This window comes from Dermochelys coriacea, chromosome 1 (genome assembly GCF_009764565.3).
Source record: "Dermochelys coriacea isolate rDerCor1 chromosome 1, rDerCor1.pri.v4, whole genome shotgun sequence".
NCBI classification, from domain to species: domain Eukaryota; kingdom Metazoa; phylum Chordata; order Testudines; family Dermochelyidae; genus Dermochelys; species Dermochelys coriacea.
In genome coordinates this window covers 330,065,278-330,084,752 of record NC_050068.2, presented here as the reverse complement: position 1 = coordinate 330,084,752, position 19,475 = coordinate 330,065,278, and the positions used below count along the sequence as shown (strand labels likewise).

The 19,475-nt window shown below is 41.0% G+C and overlaps 1 protein-coding gene across 30 annotated transcripts in view; it reads left to right on the top strand.

Annotated features, from left to right (window-relative positions):
* Positions 1 to 19,475, top strand: part of MAGI2 (membrane associated guanylate kinase, WW and PDZ domain containing 2) — a 1,173,000-nt gene that overhangs the window by 1,142,093 nt on the left and 11,432 nt on the right. For 8 of the 30 annotated variants that reach the window (XM_043497800.1, XM_043497815.1, XM_043497825.1 and 5 more), the window contains one exon: positions 10,418 to 10,506. The exons of 21 other annotated variants lie outside the window; for them this stretch is intronic. In XM_043497800.1, the coding sequence (XP_043353735.1) occupies positions 10,418 to 10,506 (89 nt within the window). Of the gene's footprint in view, positions 1 to 10,395; positions 10,507 to 19,475 lie in introns of all 30 variants that reach the window. One more of the 30 variants, XM_043497802.1, reaches the window with a different exon arrangement.

Sequence of the window (19,475 nt, the reverse complement as noted above, 5' to 3'; positions counted from 1 at the left end):
AGCGACATCTCTGAGTGTGCTAGGAGTTACTGATGCATTCTTATAATCTTGTTTGATAAAACAGTCCCTTCTAATACACTTCTATTGGTATTTCTCTGTACATTTGGAGCCATAAGGGCTGACCCCGCTCCCATCAGTTCAATGGCAAAACTTCCACTGACTTCAGTTGTGCAAGAGTGAGCCCATAATGTTCATTTTACAATTTATTTCTTAAGCTTTCTCATTTATCAGACAACTGAAAATTTACATGGATGACGTAACGAAAGTCAATTCTGAATAAAGAGACAGCATTTGCTCTTTTGGAAGTTGTAATAGGCTGCTTTAATATTATTTTTAAATTTTGTTTTGTGTTTGTATTTCCTTGGAATTTTTTTGTTCCAACTTTTTAAAAGGCTTCTAAAAAGTGTGTATAATTTTAGGAAATATTAAAACATATTAGTTACCTGACAGACTGCAATGGTGTATGTTATATAAGTATGTATTTAGTGATATCTTGAAATGTATACGAATATATCAATGCACATTTAGCCTCAAATCCTGAAAACATTTACTCATGCTTAAATTTACCATCATAAGAAATCTATGGGTCTACTCAGAGTGGTAAAGTTAAGCCTGTTCATAAGTATTTGCAGGATTTAGGTCCTTACAGAGCTTCACAAATTAATTTTATTTCCCTCTGGTCCATAGTGATTCCTCTGAAGTCATTACCACCAATATGTATGTATGGTACAAATTATTACATATAATGCAGAAAAACATAAGAACTGCAGACTTATATAGACCCCTTAATAAAATCCCAGAGCTTTAAGAAAATAAATAATAAGATTATAGCTTTGATAAGCAAAGTTTAGTCTAACAATCAGTTTTAAAGATCTGTTTAAAGACTATAGTATCTACAAGTAAAATATAGCAATTCCAAGACAAGGAACATGATAGCTAAAAGCCCTAGCACTCTAGAAATATATAACTGAATAGCATCAGCAACATCTAAGGTGCGGGTAAGGACTGATGATACATTATGATAAATTCTGTAAAATAAATAGTAGAAAGTTCAGAATGAACCTTAACCTGAAGCAACAAGAATTTAAAATAACCAAAGGCCTTTGTAATTATAAAATAAGTAAAACATGAGGTTAGGGGATTTGGCTAAACAATCAGAATTTCAGATACTTCAGATACACTAAGATATATAGAATAGGACCTGAAATTTCAAAAGAAAAGGCTTTTTCATGAGACTTACATTACCTCCTGACACCAAGTTGGTCCAAAAATACCATAACCCTCACCCTTTCTAGTGGTATTTTGGCATTTACAGTGTCATTTCCAGACAGAACCAGATAGGAAAATGTAAAGTATTTTTAAATGTAAAAAAAAAAATCTATTTGAGCTCCCAAAATTGTTAGGTTTAGGTTTGATTAAAGGCTCAGATCAATTTCTACATTTTCCGTACTGGTTTGTCATCCCCATACCAAGCATCGCAGTGGGCACTATTAAACACTCAAAGTCAGCCAGTTGTGAAGAATATCTGTCTAGCCATTGTGCAACCTCAGAAGTAGTTAGGAAAACCTCAGAAAAAGAAATATTTTTTTCCAAATGATGGTAAAAATGACCCCAAAGAAAACTTGGACGTTGGAAGCTTGAGGACAAAGTGCTCCTGAGGACATCAAACTAACCAGTAAAAATGTTATTGTTTTTGAACCAAGAATGTGTTGTTGCATAGTAACAAGACTAAAGAGACTTATTTCATTAAAATAAAACATCAACTCTGTTTTTGCCAGTAGATATTGAGAAAAGAAATGTTTGTTAATAGCCTAAAGTCATCATAGTGTCAAGAAACCTGCCTCTTCTAGGAAGACTGGTGGGTATCCCAGTCTGTGAATCAATTACATTCAAGTCTCTTGACTTAGTCTTGAAAATTCTGGGTTTGCCTTACATGCAAAAGATCCTTTTCGATTTACAGGATGATTGTGCCTTTATCAGAACTAGAGAGGTGCTATGTACAAAAGACCAAAAAAAATTTGAAACCAAGGCATACCAAGAACTTAAGTGATACCAATCAAAGCAGCTTTCAGTCCAGACAAAATAAAAATTAACAATGATAAGAGAGTTATCTGTGAAAGAATAGAACATCAAATAAAAAGACGAGAGCAATAAGTGAAAAAATTAAGGGTCAGATGATCAACTGATGTAACTCAGTATAGCTCTGCTAAAGTCAACTGAACTATGCCAATTTACATCAGCTGAGGATCTGGTCCTAAAAGTGCATCTCGGAAAATACTGTCTGAGATGTGATGCTAGGTAAAACCAAGTGAGGAAGTAAATCTTCTATCTCATCTCAGAGGATGCTGAATTTGCTTTAAACCAAAATCTGAATTGCCATTTCAGAGAGAAAAAAATCCCTAAATGTAGCCATAAAACCTATGGTCACACAAAGAGTTCTATCAGAATACCTATGAAAGGGGCAGGGACACAATTAATGCTCTAAAATGGTAGCTGCTTTCACAGCAGGGTGTGCCACAAGAAGCTTAAAAAAGTAGATGTTACATCTCCACTCCAGACCTCAGAACATGTTTGCTGAGGCTAGGGACAGCCAAAGGGACTGAGCCTCCACAAAGAGAGACGTATCATCACCCTCTTCCAAGTCTGAAAAACATCAGTGTCATACTTTACAACAAATAGTTTGTCAGCAAAGTCCTCCAAATTCCCAGCAAGGCCATTTTTCAAGAACAAGAAACACTACAATTACTGTCAAGGGGCCTAATCCTCTCATGTGTTGAGCACGCTCAACACCGCATGGACTCCAGAGGATGCTCAACGCTCTGCTATATTGCCTTCCCTAGGAATGCAGGGCATTCAGCACTTCACAGAACCAAGAACAGCCAGTTGTAACTAGGTCTTCATTACACAAACTGCCATCGCTACAGGACCGCGCATTTCTCAATCATTTATGCATAACATTTCATTAATTCCCCCAGGTTAAAATTATAGGCCAAGATTTCTTTTAAAAATGGATGTCTAAAGTTATGCTTGTAAATCCATGTTTAAGCCCCTAAAATACAGGCCCAGTTGTAATGGGAGCAGCTGGGAGCCCAACACTTCTAAAAATCTGGCCATGTCAATGGGTGTTCAGCACATAGTTGCTTTTGAAAAAATCCCACTAGGCACTTAGATACCTTTAAAAATCTGGCCCTCTTAGTTTAGGAACCTAAATCTTGACACCCATATCATTAAAGACTTGGCTGTATGTTCAAAACACCCATAAGAGCCGCATCTGTGCTGTGCAGAAGGCTCTCAAATGTAGAGGTAGGGAGAGAGCCTTAAAGACAAAGGCCCAGATTTTTAAAGCTATTTAGGTGTTGCTGGCACTTAGGAGGCTAAATTCCATCAACAGTCAATGGGATTTAGACTTCTACGTACCTAAATTCCTTATGAAAATGAGATTTAGATTCCTAAATCACTTAAGCATTGTGATGCTGAGTGCTGAAGCCCCTAAATACCTTTAAAAATCTGGGGCAAAATGTATTAAAATTGTATAAAAATGGTAAAGTAGCAGATAAACCAGTAACAAATCACAATCCCACCACTCAGTAATAAGCTCTGGGAGTGGTGAATGACCTCTTATGATAGAGCCCTCTGGGAAAAGAGGTGGGGAGGCACGAAAGAGAACAATGCCATTTATCACCGCTGTTATGTTTCTTTGTGGGGACCAACTAGTGTTTGTTTTTAGAAATCCACGTAAGAAGGTCTCACCGAATCCCCACAGCACTACCATAGAACACAGGAATTGCCAGTATTCCATCTATATCCTATCTGCAGTCTCTTCTGATTGGGGTTTTCCTTTATACAAAACTACTTTAAAATAGATGAGCATAAACAAGTATTTCAAACTGTTGACTTTTTATAGCTGAATATTACCAACATGGCAAAATGGTGATTTACAGTAAACAGAATAATCTGAAATATACCTATCAATGACACTGCTCCAATAATTGGATTATATTGCCAGTTAATTATGGACCATTCAACTGTTTGTTTTCTTCTTTCTGAGCAGTTGCACAGCAAACAGACAATGGGATTTTACACTGCTTTTTTGTCTTTTATATTGTCTACTCAAATTCTTGCACACACACTCCAGTAATGTAATTGTAATGTAACCTGCAGTTTTGTACCTCTCTATGGCCACAGCCAGCCCTATGGCTAGCACAGAGCTCCACTGAAGCCAGTGGGAGTTGGCCCACCTTGATGTCATTGTGGGACTGGGGTTTAAATCACAATCATATATTGCAATGAGTTCATTTTCATAGATTTTAATGAGGAGGTTTTAAAGTTTTTCTGCTATCTAACCCAAGTTTCCCTTGCTGCAGATTAAGCCCATTATTTCCTGTCCTGCCTTCAGTGGACATGGAGATCAATTGATAACTGTCCTCGTTATAACAACCCTTAATGTATTTGAAGACTAGTAACAGGTTCCCCCGCGCAGTCCAGCCCAGAAGCTGCAAGGTTGTTGCATGTTTTTAAACCTTCACTCTGCTGAATTCTAACAGTGAGCATAGCTATGTGCAAAAATTGCAGGATGCTAGAAATATAGTCACCCACCCTTCAGTTCAGTATTTAGAGCAAAAATTCACATACATGTGCAGGGTCAGAAGTTCCCATGGCAAAGAAACCACCATGATTCTGCTGATTGGGAGAAAACAGCTGTGATGTCAGTATTCACTGCATCCCACGTAGGCAGAGTTTGACACCTGAGCGGGGCATGACTATTGCCTCGATGAGGCACAGTTGTAGTGAACAAGGATGTGCTGTACCAGCCAAGGAGCTGGAGTAGCTGCTGGAGGAGACTGTTGAACTGTCCTTCTGCCTGCCCATTGTTTGAGAGTGGATTACATCCCTCCAACAAGTGCAAAATTCCCTTCCCAAAGCCCACCTATTAAAGCTTCTTGCATGGAGGGTGGGGGCAGTGAATTTCATCCTTAAGGAGCAGGGCTTACTAGTATAAAATGTTGTATTTGAAGAGGTTATGGCTAGTTACACCTGGGATTTAGAAGAATGCTAATTTGTTTTGTTTCCTGGTTTCAAGCCAAGCTTTAATATTTTACTTTCTATTGATTTTGCATTTTTTAATGTGGATACTTCATTCCTGTGATTTGCTAAAGACACATGTAGCCTCTCCCTCCTCGTCAGTGCTTGCTACTTGGGGTGGTTTCTCTCATCTCCTCACATTGGTTGGGTACTGGGTTCTTTTTTTGTGGTGCCTGGTGCCTCCACCCAAGGTGCCTCCTGCTGTCGCTTGGGGAAAGGAATAATGTTACCGCTGCTGGCAAGGACTATAAAGCCCAGTACACAAGAAACAATAAAGTACATCAACTCACAGCAAAGAAATGACACACCCAAAAATAACAGTATAACAAAGGGAGACTTTACTGGGAGCAGGAAAATAGGATCTGAGAAAGGAAAGGGTTAAGGTTAACTAATAAGAACTAACCCTCAATAAATTGCCCACACCCCAACATTCACCATGTGTCCATCCCCCATCACCCTCCCTTGCACCTTTTCAGGCACATAGCATGCTGAGGGTGAGTCCAGAGATGAGTACTGTAGCACTGTGAAAATTGGCCAGTTGAAACACATGGAAAAACTTCCTCTTACGGTGTCTTCACCCCTTGGTGGGACAGAATCCTATCATGGCTTCTTGGTCTGGTGTCCCGTAGAGGTCTTGGCTGGCTGTCAGTAGTCAGGGCCAAACTGGATCACTGCCACTCTGGATGTAGATCTCTGCAGAGCTTGAACTGTCTGACCCAGGCACTAGGATCCCACAGCAGTTCAAAGACTCTCTTTTGGGGAAATGGAAGTTAATCAGAGAGTCTCTGAGCTGTTCTGCTTCTTTTTCAGCTCCCAGCTAACTCAAACCTCAGTATTAAAACTAAGGCCTTGTCTACACTACACAGTTTTGTCAGCAAAAGGCAGCTTTTGCCAACAAAACAGTGGAGGTGTACATGCTACAAAGCTACTTTTAGCAGCAAAACTGCTGCTTTGCCAACAAAATAAAACCACCTCGACGAGAGGCATACAGCTTTTTGCGGCAAAGTTAAAGCAACATACTGACAGTGTAGACCAGAGGTGGGCAAACTTGAGCCCCCAGCCCCTCTCCTGCAGTCCCTCCTCCCCCGCAGCCTCAGCTCGCTGTGCTGTCAGCACTCTGGGGGAGGGGGTACAGCTGCCGGTCCTACTGCTCTGAGTGGCATGGTAAGGGGGCGAGGAATGGGCAGGTTGGATAAGGGACAGAGGGTTCTAGAGGGGCAGTCAGGGGACAGGGGGCGGTTGGATGGGGTGGAGGTTCTGGGTGGGGGGAGGGGGTCAGGGCACAGGGGGGGTTGGATAGAGGGTGGGGTCCCAGGGGTGCAGTTAGGGGCAGGAGATCCCAGGAGGGGGTGGTCAGGGGACAAGGAGCAGGGGAGGTTGGATGGGTCAGGGGTTCTGAGGGGGGCAGTCAGGGGGCGGGAAGGGGGGGAACAGGCTGTTTGGGGAGGCACAGCCTTCCCTACTCAGCCCTCCATACAATTTCAGAACCCCGATGTGGCCCTCGGGCCAAAAAGTTTGCCCACCCCTGGTATAGATGCTGCCATTCATTGTATCGCCATAACTGGCCTCTCCCAGTATCCCACAATGGCCGCCGGGACCACTCTGCTCACTGTTTTGAACGCCGCTGCCCTGCATCTAGCTACTCAGGCATGTGCCCTCTCTTTCAAAGCTCCCAGATTAAGCTTTGACATTCCTCAGCATGGAGAGCTCACAGAGCTGCTGATCTCTCACATATAGCCACCACCCACACAGCATCTCTCACATACTTCCCCCAACACACACACTTTTCCTGTCCCACTCCCACATACACTGTAATTGAAAAGTGGCTGGCTATCTAGTAAAATGCCCATGGAATGATATGATTAAGAAATCTGTATCATGTGATGCTGTACCCGCCCCATAAGTCATTGCAAATCTTTCCCAAAGCACCCTGCTGCCAGTTGCACAGTGGGATAGCTACCCATGTGCACTGCTCTCTGTGTCAATGCAACAGCTGCTAGTATGGATGTGCTCTGCCAACACAAGGAGCATAGATAGTGTGGATATGCAAAGGCAGTTTAATTAAAGCGTCGTAATTTTTGTCACCAAAACTCTGTAGTGTAGACAAGGCCTAAAACTAGTCTCTGTCTCTGAATCAGGCTCACCCCTCCCATCGAGGGGCTGAGCAGCCCCTGCTCATCATCATTGGCCCAGAAAACTACTTGTCTATATTGCCCTATGGAGTCCCACACTCTATTCTGTCCCCACTCCTCACTCAAAGCATGCTGGGAAATGGTGTAAGCAGGCTCTGGTAGCCATTACTGTTGTAGTGCATAGGGTATGTCCCCCTAGAAGTTCAGTCTGGACTTCCACGAGCTGCCAAACTCTAATTGTGGGTTACACATACAACTTCCATGCACAGGCAAAACTCTGTTGTAAGTTCTACCAACCCCATACAGTTTCCATTGAAGTCTATGGGAGTCTTTCTGTTGTTTTTCCTGGAAGATGAATCAGGTCCTGAATGACTTAAAAATGACTATCCTAGAATTTGCAACAAGAAGTATACAGTTTAAACAATTTCTACCTCCTGAACTTTAATTTCAGTTTCTGAGTTCCATTATTTCATGTTTTTCTGCAAAGTAGTTCAGTTTTTCATCTAATCATCATGTTTTGGATGCATTGTGCAGCATACCCTAGGCATCTGAAGTTGGGGTTAATCAGGAACTGGAGTTGGGTGCCTACCTCCAAAACAAAGATGCCCTTATTTACAACAAAAAAAGATTATTACTGAAATGCAATGCTAAAATGATACTCCTTGTTCTGGAGGATTACATTAAAAATATAGGGTAGACTAAAGAATAAACTTTTAAAAAGTTTCTGCTTCAATACATGCAATTATATAAAAAAAATAGATTTTGGGGATGTCTTGGGGGAGGCAGGGTTCCATTTGTGATGGGTTAGGATGATGAATTACATTGATCATTTTTATGTGTTCTTATAAATAATATATAACCACTTAGGGGTGTAGATAAATCAAAATAAATATTACATTTTTATATTAAAAGTTAATATTTTGTGGTGTCACTCCCATTAATATCAGTGTAAGTCTCCCAGCTACTGCCCATTCCTCTTCTGAAAACATTAGAGTTAGCTGATCTCAATTGAAGTCAGACAGACACTAAGAAGTTCACAGTGAGAAATCTTTACCTCATCTTCTCACTCAGGAGTAGGGCCCTACCAAATTCACGGCCGTGAAAAATGAATCATGGACCATGAAATCTGTCTCCCTTCCCACGCAATGAAATCTGGTCTTTTGTGTGCTTTTACCCCATACTGTACAGATTTCAGGGGAGACCAGCATTTCTCAAATTGAGTTGCAGAGGGATCGCGGTATTCCCACCCTTACTTCTGTTCTTCCTTCAGAGCTGGGTGGCTGGAGAGCGGCAGCTATTGGTCAGATGCCCAGCTCTGAAAGCCACACCCCACCAGCAGCAGCACAGATGTAAGGTTGCCAATACCGTACCATGCCACCCTTACTTCTGCGCTGCTGCCTTCAGAGCTGGGCAGCCGCTGATTGAGGCAGCAACACAGAAGTAAAGGTGTAAATTCCATACCATGCCATCCTTACTTCTGTGCCGCTGCTGGCGGTGGCTCTGCCTTCAGAGCTAGGCTCCCTGTCAGCAGCCACTGCTGCGCTGCTCTGAAGGCAGTCCCACCACCACCAGCAGCGCAGAAGTAAGGGTATCAGTACCGCAATCCCCCCTAAAATAACTGCGACCCCTATAATTCCTTTTTCGGTCAGGATCCCTACAGTTACAGCACCATGAAATTTCAGAATTAAATAGCTAAAATCATGAAATTTACAATTTTTAAAATCCTATGACAGTGAATTTGACCAAAGTGGACCATGAACTTGTAGGGCCCTACTGATAGGAGTAAGTGCTACCCACCATTTTAGTTTAAGTTATTTCTTCCCATGGATCCATCCTCCCCTACAAAGCTCAGCTTTATAGGCAAAGCTGAATCACATCTCTTAGTGACTTATCTGCTTTCTATTGACACTACAGCCCCAGCGATGTCTCATTATTTATCTATGGCCCATGTAGTAGCATGATATTTCCATGCCAAGGAGATCGCCATCCCTTCCATACTGAGAGTTAGCTGAATCCTCTCTCAGATTTCTTTCAATCAACAGTCCTTTTTCCTTCAGGGCTGCAGGCAGTCAGTTGCCCATTCTTTTCTGCAGTTAGAGTTATGAACATAAATTATTTATACAAACTAATAAATGAGGCATGACTGTTACTCAAATTCAGATTTTATTCTTCTCTCATGTGGCCAGCTATTTCCTCCAGCTTTAGAGATCCTGTTTTTCCAGCTTCCAACAGAATTGTTTCTCTGACGAGAACTTCTAATCCCTTTCCTGCCTCCCAGTTACTCCCAGCATACACCACCATATGCATGTCCTGGAAGTGCTACCTAGGCACCTCATTCCTAGCCATTAATCATTCTGAGAGTAGTGGAAATATTTAATGGGACAAATTCCTAGCGGGTCCAATCCACTTCTTAAAGCAACCTTCATTGACACTCTATGTTTTTCATGTGTGTTTTAATTTACTGGTCATTTCAAGGGCTTCATACAAGCTGTAATTTATGAATTCACACAAAAGATTTTTTCCTGATATGACTTTGCTTAAAAAACAGTTCAGCAGTCTTATGAAAAGTAGGCTGCATTTTTAGGCATCTGGCTTGACAAACATGACATAATAAATGCTTGGAAGTGGAACCCACATGCCTAATCTTTCAGAATTGGGACCTTAGTGCATTGCTAGTTATTTAAGGGAGAGAGGTTTTTGTAATTTAGTACAATGTAAAGTTTCAGTATACACAAATGCTGTAATTAGCAGTGACTCATTTTTCAAGAAGCCCTGGGGAAGCTCAACTGTTTGAGTTTCAGCACAGCCACAGTGACTAACACTGAAAATGACAGAGCTGATACCAATACAAAGACTTTTGATATGAAGGAATTTTCTTTATGATTTTGGAATTTAATAAAACCCTTCAATTTTATGAGTTACAGCTCCTTTAAAAAGCACCTCAAGATGTCTTCCACAGTTCAGCAGAATCTGCTTCTCAAATATATATGTATAGTACCTCAATCTTTCACTAATATGATGACTTACTGCATGCTTGTTAGTCTTTGGCTTTACAGAAAGTCTTTTTCCTGTATTTATAAGCTTTTTACTCAGCTGTTCTAAACTTACTAAGGATTCTTTGTTCTAACAATAGTAATGTATCTTTGTCACTGGTTCTGTTAATTCTAATGATTGGTCCTAGGCTGTTCCTCCCCTTCCTTTAGGAATGGTACCTTCCAGTCTCTCCATGTGCATGAAAAGTGACAAGCATGGGTCCCCATATTTCTACTTATTGGGCCACCCTAAAGACACGGTTTGTAAACTCTGCATGTATATTATCACTCTCTAATATGCTTTTGTTTCACGCAACTGTTTTAACTGAGGCTTTTCCTACTTTTTGTTACACACTAGCTTGTTCAGAGGCTCCTACTATATTGGACTGTTCTTAATAGCTGAGAACCTAATCACCTAAAGAGAATACCTATCTATTTTAGACCCTTAAGAATGTATTTTAATTTCCTAGATGGGAGCATAGCCCTGTAACTTCCACTGCTGCAAGTAAGTGGGAGAAGCCCAGCTATGTCCCTCTGAGAAGGTATCTTCTTGTATTTATAACAAAGATTTATGCTATAAAGACAACTTTCCTAGAAGAGTAACCAAAGTACTTAGAAGCCGATGCAATAGTTTTACCCCTTTCTGACGGTACTTGGCTCCCCAAAATACTGTTAATGTGAAGCTGAAAGTTATATCTTGACCTAAAATAATGTTCCTGTGCTTTTGTTGGAACATTCTGTAAAACAATTTCAAACAAAAAGAAGCTGATTCAGATGGCACAGTTTTGCACTCAGTTTCAAGTTATTTCCTTCATAAATCCGGTCTTACTGCATAGTTTGTTCAAACTTACCAAATGCATAATATATAGTCACAGCCCAGAAATGATACCTGAAAGGAAACATTTATTTTTCCTGGTTCATATTGATTGTGGTCATCAGAGAAATCTCAAAAGTAATCTCTGCTGGTACATTTAACAGTTATGGAAGTCTCTCACATAATAACTTTGTACAACATAATATTTTCATTAAAACTGTGGCCTACTAGGAGAACAATCTAAAACACTTAAAGCAGAAAGGTTGAGAACAGAGAGAGAGATTTCCAAAGGTGCCTAATTGCCATTTGGGCCTTTGAAAATCTCCTCCAAATACTGTACAAGGCCAACGTTTCAGATCCTCTAACAATGTTCTCACAAAATATGCAGTCTCATTTGGGAGAGGGTGGAGTGCAGCAGTCTCTTATTGCGCATGCAGATCAGTTAGTTACCCATCTGATTGTCCTTTGCAAATGCAGTTATCCAGTTTGTGTAACCAAATGTGACTTTGCATCTACAAACTGATATACCCATATATTTTGCTGGCACAGTTTTAGAGGCTTTTTGAAAACCATTGCACTAACAGATTTTACACTTTTATACAGTACTCAGATTTGTTTGAACATCCGAGACAGTACTGAGGGGTCTCAGTAAGGGAATTAATTTTTGAGTAGCGTGGAAATCAGAACTGTACCGTTTTACACCTCACTTCTGCTTCATGTTCATTGGCAAAGACACTACAGGTCATCTTTCAAGATACTGAGAGGCGAGGTCATGCAGACAGAGAGCTGCACTACATAGCTATATCAGATTCATCTTGTAAGTCTATATTCACAAATAGAGCAAGTTAGGTGACCTTGGCTCCATCTTCTAATATAACCATGACTTTGTAGTGTACATACACACACACGTACATGTTCAAATTACTTTTTGTCGCTTTAGGATAAAAAACATGGGAAGGAAAGTTGTCCCTCCTAAAACTGGTAGATGTTGGTATCTTCTATCAATGTATCTTAATTTAGTAGTACTCAATAACTCAGCTATGGATGAGTGGCTGCTGATGTTCTAGTTATTATTTGGCCCTATTAGAACTTTTCTTGGAGCCAAAACTTGACAGAGACAGGGTGTCAGTCATCAAAATAAAAACCCTTTGTTGCATGGAATTTTCAGCTTCTATAAAACATATGTTTTTAAAACTTCCCCAAAATAATTTATAAAAGATCTGCTCTAGAAATAATTTTGGGGAAGTTCTACGGCATCTGCTATACAGTAGGCTAGTCTGGATGATCACAGTGGTCCCGTCTGCTCTTAGAATCTGTAAGTCTATAAAAATGAAAATGAACTGAAGGTACCAGCACAGTTCACATAGTCCATGAATAGCCATCAGATGGTAACAACTTCCAATCACTTCTGTCTTGCCCTATATTCAGACAAGGGACAGGGTTCCGTTGCCTAGTCCTTCATTTACTCAGTCCCTTCAAAAAGCGACAAGGTGTGATATCAGCTGACCGTCTGAGAAGCAAAAAGCATACTATGAAAATTAACTAAGAAAGTACTGTTGTACTGCCATTTATTTTAATGTAATTAGTATTTCACTTAGAGTATTTCTTAAAATCTACCCATCTCTTCAGTATCTATATTCAGGACATTTCAGCTTGCACCTTCTGTAACAGCTTAATGAATAATTCAATATTAATAGCCAAGATAATAGCTTTATGTTTACTTGAAAAAAATCTTCTCTTATTGAATACAGTATTTTTGGGGCTCATCAAAAATTGCTTGCTTAGTAAAATTGAGCTGAATCACTGACTTGCTTTAACAGTGAAATCTAAAGCTCATAACAAAAGTGAATGAATTTCCTGGACTTTTCTTATTGCATGTGTAATTATAAGATCAGCTGTTCTGATGCCCTACAACAGTGGTCTCCAACTTTTTACACACAATATCACTTTTTGAATTTAAGTGCAACTCAGGATCTACCCCACCGATTCCTGAGGCCCTGCCCCGTCCCGAAGGCTCCACCCTGCTCACTCCCTCTCCTCTCCCTCCGTCGCTCACTCTCCCCCACCCTCACTCACTTTTACTGGGCTGGGGCAGGGAGGTTGGGTGCAGGAGAGGGTTTGGGGTGCTGGCTGTGGGAGAGGGCTCAGGGCTGGAACAGGGGGTTGGGGTGCAGGAGGGGTGAGGGCTCTCTCCAGGCGGACTTACCTCGGGTGGCTCCTGGTCAGTGGCACAGCGGGGCTAATGCAGGCTCCCTGCTTGCTCTGGTCCCATGCCACTCTTGGAATTGGTCATCACGCCCCTGCAGCCCCTGGGTGGGGGGGCAGCACATGGCTCCATATGCTGCCTCTCTCTACAGGCACCGCCCCTGCAACTCCCGGTGGCCACAGTTCCCTGTTCCCAGCCAATCGGAGCTGCGGGGACAGTGCTTTCAGACAGGAGCAGCGCACGGAGACCCCTGCCTCCCTCTCTCCCCCAGGGCCTCAGGGGCGTGCTGGCCGCTTCCAGGAGTGGCACATGGCCAGGGCAGGCAGGGTGCCTGCCTTAGCCTCGCTGCACCACTGGACTTTTAGTGGCCGGAGATCACGATCGACTGGCAGAAGCTCCAGGATCGACCAGTCGATCGCAATCAACCGGCTGGTGACCTCTGCCCTACAAATACCAACAGTCAAGTAAGTAAATGTCCAAGTGATTAAAAACTGCTCTAGTGAATACTGTAATGATAAAGTGTATGCCTATCACCTCAAAGTATTTTGAACCTTAGGAGGGAAAATGGCTTGATATGCTTTTTTTCTCCTGGATTTTGCTGACCAGCATCCCTTTTAAAAAACATTGTGCATTTGGATAACCAAATAAGCAGCACTGAGCAGTGTATAGACCCAAGTAACATACACAGAAACCTGACACCTACGGCATAGGTGGTGAGTTTTAAGAAGGACTTGCAATGAGAAAGTGGTTGCAGGGAGGCCGTTCTAGGAAGGCAGGGTGGCACAAAAAGCAGGCAAGAGGACAAGCATGGAAGAAGGAGATAAATGCAGTAGACAGAAGAGAGACAAAGACGGAGCAAAGGCGCAGGAGGAGGAATGGCAGGAGACAAGATCAGAGACGTGGGCAGGATTGAATAGTAATGGGCCTTGAAGGGGTTGCCCACGAGCTTGAATTTGATATGGAAAGCACATCAAAGTCAAGTTACACATACCCAAATAGATATGTTGGGGGGAGGGGGGCTTCTGATCCTCAGTGCCTTTTTTTTTATTTACTTATTTTTTATAAAAGTGGTGAGCCCTGTATTATCCATTGTGTAATATATGACAAAATTAGGAAGCTATGCTGTGTGTTTGCCTGCCTGGTATTGACTGTGAGCACAAAGTAAACACCACATGTGTCTAGTTCTTTACATGTTTAGAAGTTGTTACATTTGCACAGTAATTGGCTAACAAGTCTTGACTTGTACTGTTACAGGTTTCCAGTTTCAGAGTAGCAGCCGTGTTAGTCTGTATTCGCAAAAAGAAAAGGAGTACTTGTGGCACCTTAGAGACTAATAAATTTATCTGAGCATAAGCTTTCGTGAGCTACAGCTCACTTCATTGGATGCACTCAGTGGAATGCATTCACTGAATGCATCCGATGAAGTGAGCTGGAGCTCACAAAAGCTTATACTCAAATAAATCTGTTAGTCTCTAAGGTGCCACAAGTACTCCTTTTCTTTTTACTGTTACATCAGATACTCATGCTGGTTGAGAGTACTAATCAGATAATCCAGTTCATTCTTTTGAAATGCCCGTTTTATAAATCTCTAGAGCTCAGTGTTGAATGGTATTGGGAACTTGAACTGTCCCATATATCAGACAACGATGGGAGAAGCAAAAATCAATAGGGTTGTTTTGAAACAGTGCCCTTTCCTTATGTGACCACCTTAACTGAGTTGAGAACATTCATTCGTATTCATGCTGCATTCCCAATAGTCATTCTCTTATTTCTAGCAACAACGACTTAATTTCAGGAACCTGTGGTGTGGAAAAAAGAAGGACCAACTAAATGAATCAAAATACTGGTTAATAAAATAGGCCTAAAACCATCAGGCTATTTGAATACGAGCTCCAAAAGGTTCTATCAGCTTTTAGACCTATGGATAAAAACTATTCAAGGACAAAATTCAGTATTAAAATGTGTTTTACAAACAAATCCATGGCATTTAACAAATATGTAGCAGCTGACGAGAGAGGAGAACATTCTTCAGTTGGAAAAATGAAAGGTATCTATTGTCTGGCTTATGTAACAGCAAATTTTATATTTTAAAAGATTAATTGCCCTTTTTATATCGGAATTTTGTATCTTTCACTGTAGAACTGAAAGTATAAAATGCCATTTGGAGAGACGGAAAGATGGGGAACATTTTCATGGGTTTTGTTGCAGTATGTCTGATCTTCCAGAGAACTGCTATAGAGCCTTTATTTTTTGAATGTACAACTCCTGGAAGATAAATTCCAAAGTAAAAAGAGCAGCTCTGACTGCCTCTATGACCTTGACCAAATCACTTAAAACACTCTAACCCGCCTCACCCATCTGTAAAATGGGAATGATAATATTTATTTACATACTTTGTGGGTGTGTTGTAAAGATTAATTAATGCTTAAAAATACCTTAAAGATGAAAAATCCTAGTTAAAGACTAAGTATTATTAATTATTATTATTAAAGTAGAACCTCACTAATCCACACACATTATAATTCATATAAAAATTGGCAGTCCATCTCCACATCTGAGCAGAGATTTAATAAGAGTGCTGTACAGTGAGTTCTCGTTACTAAGCCTTAATTATTTTTATATAAATATGCTACAGTAGATTTGCTAGTACCCTACCTACCCTACCCTACACAGCTAAATTACAGTGAATAAAATACATGACAAACCTTACCCTTGAGTTTTTATCCGTGGTTGGGTCACGAACTGGCATCCAGACTCACCCATCCTGTAAGGAAAAACAAAGTCCCAACTAAAGGTCTCTTCCTAGCCCTTTTCTCATTGTATTTGCTTGCTGTATTTCCAAAACACAAACTCAAAGCCAGAACAACTCAACTCCAGTTACTGGGTAACCACCACCCAAGGCCTAATCGACTGGAAGGAGAGAGTTCACATCCTTCCCCTACAATAACCTCTTTGGCACTAACTTCCTCTTTCCTTTTATAACCTCAACCAGCTCAGCCATGGTGACAGGAAGGAATCCAGTAACCCTTTATGTGCTGGAGTGCCCAAACATGCTTTCCCTCCCCCCTCCACCCACAGCTCATTCCTCCTCACCTCTGTGAAGTTATTCTTGTTAGGACCATGTGTACTGGGGCCCTTTGTATATAGATAGCCATGTGTAAGGGCCATTGGTGATCCAGGAGCATATTGTGTAAACATGCAGGCCATGAACTCCTCCTCCCCAGAAAGCCCCAGCACAGCTCCTATAATGGAGGCTCTGCAGACCATGTCTCTGTAGGTAATTGAATTAGCCAACTATAGGGGGCATCTAACTTCCACCTCATGCTGTCTCAGCTGGATGCAAGTTTTCTGGGAGGCACTTAAGGTGTGTAGCACCTGGCAGACTGGGGTTCAGTGGTCTGAATTTTCAAAAGTGACTAGTGATTTGGGGTGCCCAACTTGAGTCACTTTAAAGGGACTTGATTCTCAGAAAGTGCTGAGCACCCACCTCTATAGAACAGACCCCTTTCAGGTGTCTCAGGTGTGACACTTCACACCTTTGTGCATAAAAATGGAGGCTACGTCCCTGGAAAGACAATGGGCTTGTCTATGCAGTGTAGTACTGTGTATAAGTGGGGTGTGAATTCTAATGCACACCAGTGTGTTATGCACTAACTGGCCTGTGTAGACCCTGCTGGCAAGCACTAAAAGTTCCCTAGTGCGTGTTAACATAGTATTGTTTGAAATAGGACGACATTAATGTGCACTAGGAAACTTTTAGCATGCAGTAGCAGGGTCCACAGGCGCCAGTTAGTGCGTAACACATTGATGTGCATTGGAATTTACATCCCACTGATGTGCACTGCCATACTATGTAGACAACCCCAATGAGACAACTTACTGTTTGTGTCATACAGCTAAAGAGTGTTCACAGGTTGGGATGCAGTGCCTTGGATCCACTCATCTGCTCCACATTCTCATTTCATAATAGTATAAAAATATTGGCTTTTCAGCTTGCTCAATGATATACATGAGAAAATAAAAAAACACCACCTCTCTTAGTAATCGATGCAGTACCATAAGCAACCAGATGTGCAAACACAGAAGCACACATTCAATAAAGAACAGATATAGATCTGGTGCTTCTGAGAGCTATTAAACATAATAATGAATTTCAAAAATAACCCCTTAGTAAAATAGTCTTTAGCACCTAGAAACCAACAGCTTCCAAGAGCTTTGCAGAGCCATGTAGGAAGTGCAAGTCCAGTCAACTGGAAAGGAAAGGCAGGCCTGTTTTCAGGAGTCCCAAGTGATCCTGTCTCCCCACTTTTGAAACTCTCCCAATTTATTTGTGATCTTTTTCTCAACTGCTGGCTCCTGAGCCAACAGCAATGGGAGGATAGTTGAGTTCTTGACATCTGTCCTGGATCCAAATTCCACTGAAATTGTAATTCTTAGCTTGAAAACCTTTCAAACAAATATAACTATATTTTTTTAAAAACTCAGCAGCATGAGGTCACTGACACTTTTTCAGTACTATCTAGTAATTTTGAAAAACTTACTGGAACATATTGTTTAAACAAAGATGACTACAGAACATTTTACATACTGGAACAGTTTTGCAAGTGGAATTGTGTACACACCCAGCTTTCTAAGTGTCTGGGCTTTCCATCAATATTTGGATTGTACTTATAAACTAAGCACTGAATATGAAAATGTTAAGATCAATCATTCGCTGACTTCTCTCTCATTATACTGGTCTTTTTTTGCCGGAGACTCTGTCCGACATTCTAAAGAAGAATTAGAAAATGAGACACCCTGATTAGCCGATAGTCATAATAACTAACCTGATCTCAGGTGCTGCTGTGAACCTTCAATTCCCAGTATCCTAGTTCTTGAAAGGTGTTCTCCCGGTTCAGCAGTCTAGCCTATTCAGCAAAGCACTTAGGCACAGACTTAAGTGCTTTGTTCAGTAGGGATGGGCTTAAACACCTTGCTTTGCTGAACTGAATCCTTAAATGGAAGTTAAGGATGATCAGCACCTCACAGAAGGCACTCAGCACCTAGCAAGATCAGCTTCCTATGGAAGTTCATTTATTCAGCAACTCGTACACTGTCCAAACACTGTAAGTTGAGGCTACTTTTATTCAGCAAACCATGCCCCCAATATTAACCAAGTAGTTCTAAGAATGACAGCTACTTATTGACCAGTCAAAATGTGAGATTTCCTAATGCCTACTTTAGCTGCAATAATTAATAATTTTAATATTTAAATATAATTAATGGTGTAGTAGCAACCTCTTAAATTATTCACTCTATATAGAATGTTTTTTTCATTAATGCCACTATTTTATTAACATATTTATAAAACCTTTTATAGCAGTGTGTCAATGCTATTAATAAAAACTAATTTAAAAGTCATTATCTTTTTAAATTATAGAGTCATTTATATTATAGCTCTCCTTGCTTTGCCTCAGCTCTGGATGAGATCTGCTCTGGCTTCCAATAGCTCTTCATCCATAGTCTGGCCACATTGGAAAAAAATGCTTTACTTATTAAAGTGAATAAAGTATTATCACTTGAATAGCTCGTAACCGGTCACGGTTAACTCATTGCCTTTACCAGACCAGGGGCTAGGAGAGTGGTCTCTTCTCTCTTTCATTGTACAATCCTCTGGAGTCCAAAATACAGATAATATCCTCTCCTGGACTTGAAAAGAACGCTTCTCCTTATTCCTTTCAAGAGGGACTAGCAATCTCTAGGTTTAATGTACACGTCAGTGATTTTCAAGTTAGATTCCTAGTTCTGCAAAACTCTCAGACAGTATATGAGGATAAGGAAATCAATGGGAATTTTGCCTATGGGCACACAAGAGGGTCCTCAGCAAGGTTGTGTGGGAGAATTCCTGCCTGATCTATTTTAGGACACATACCATTTTGTATCTGAATACAGGACAAAATTAAAAGTGGCATGAAGTGAATCCAAAAGGAAGCAACATCTGGCCATTCAATAATAATGAGTCTGAAAGGAGCAATGCCAATAGAGTACGAAGGGAACTGGGATGCACATAAATGAGGCATAGAGGGAGACTCTGCAGATTTTCTACAAACTAAGTGCTCCAGGCTTTCAATGCAGATAAGTCTCCTTTATCAGTCCCCTTTTCCCACCCAGGTATAACTCCACACTCACATGCCTCTTACAGATTTGCTGACACCTGCAGGAGCCCTTCT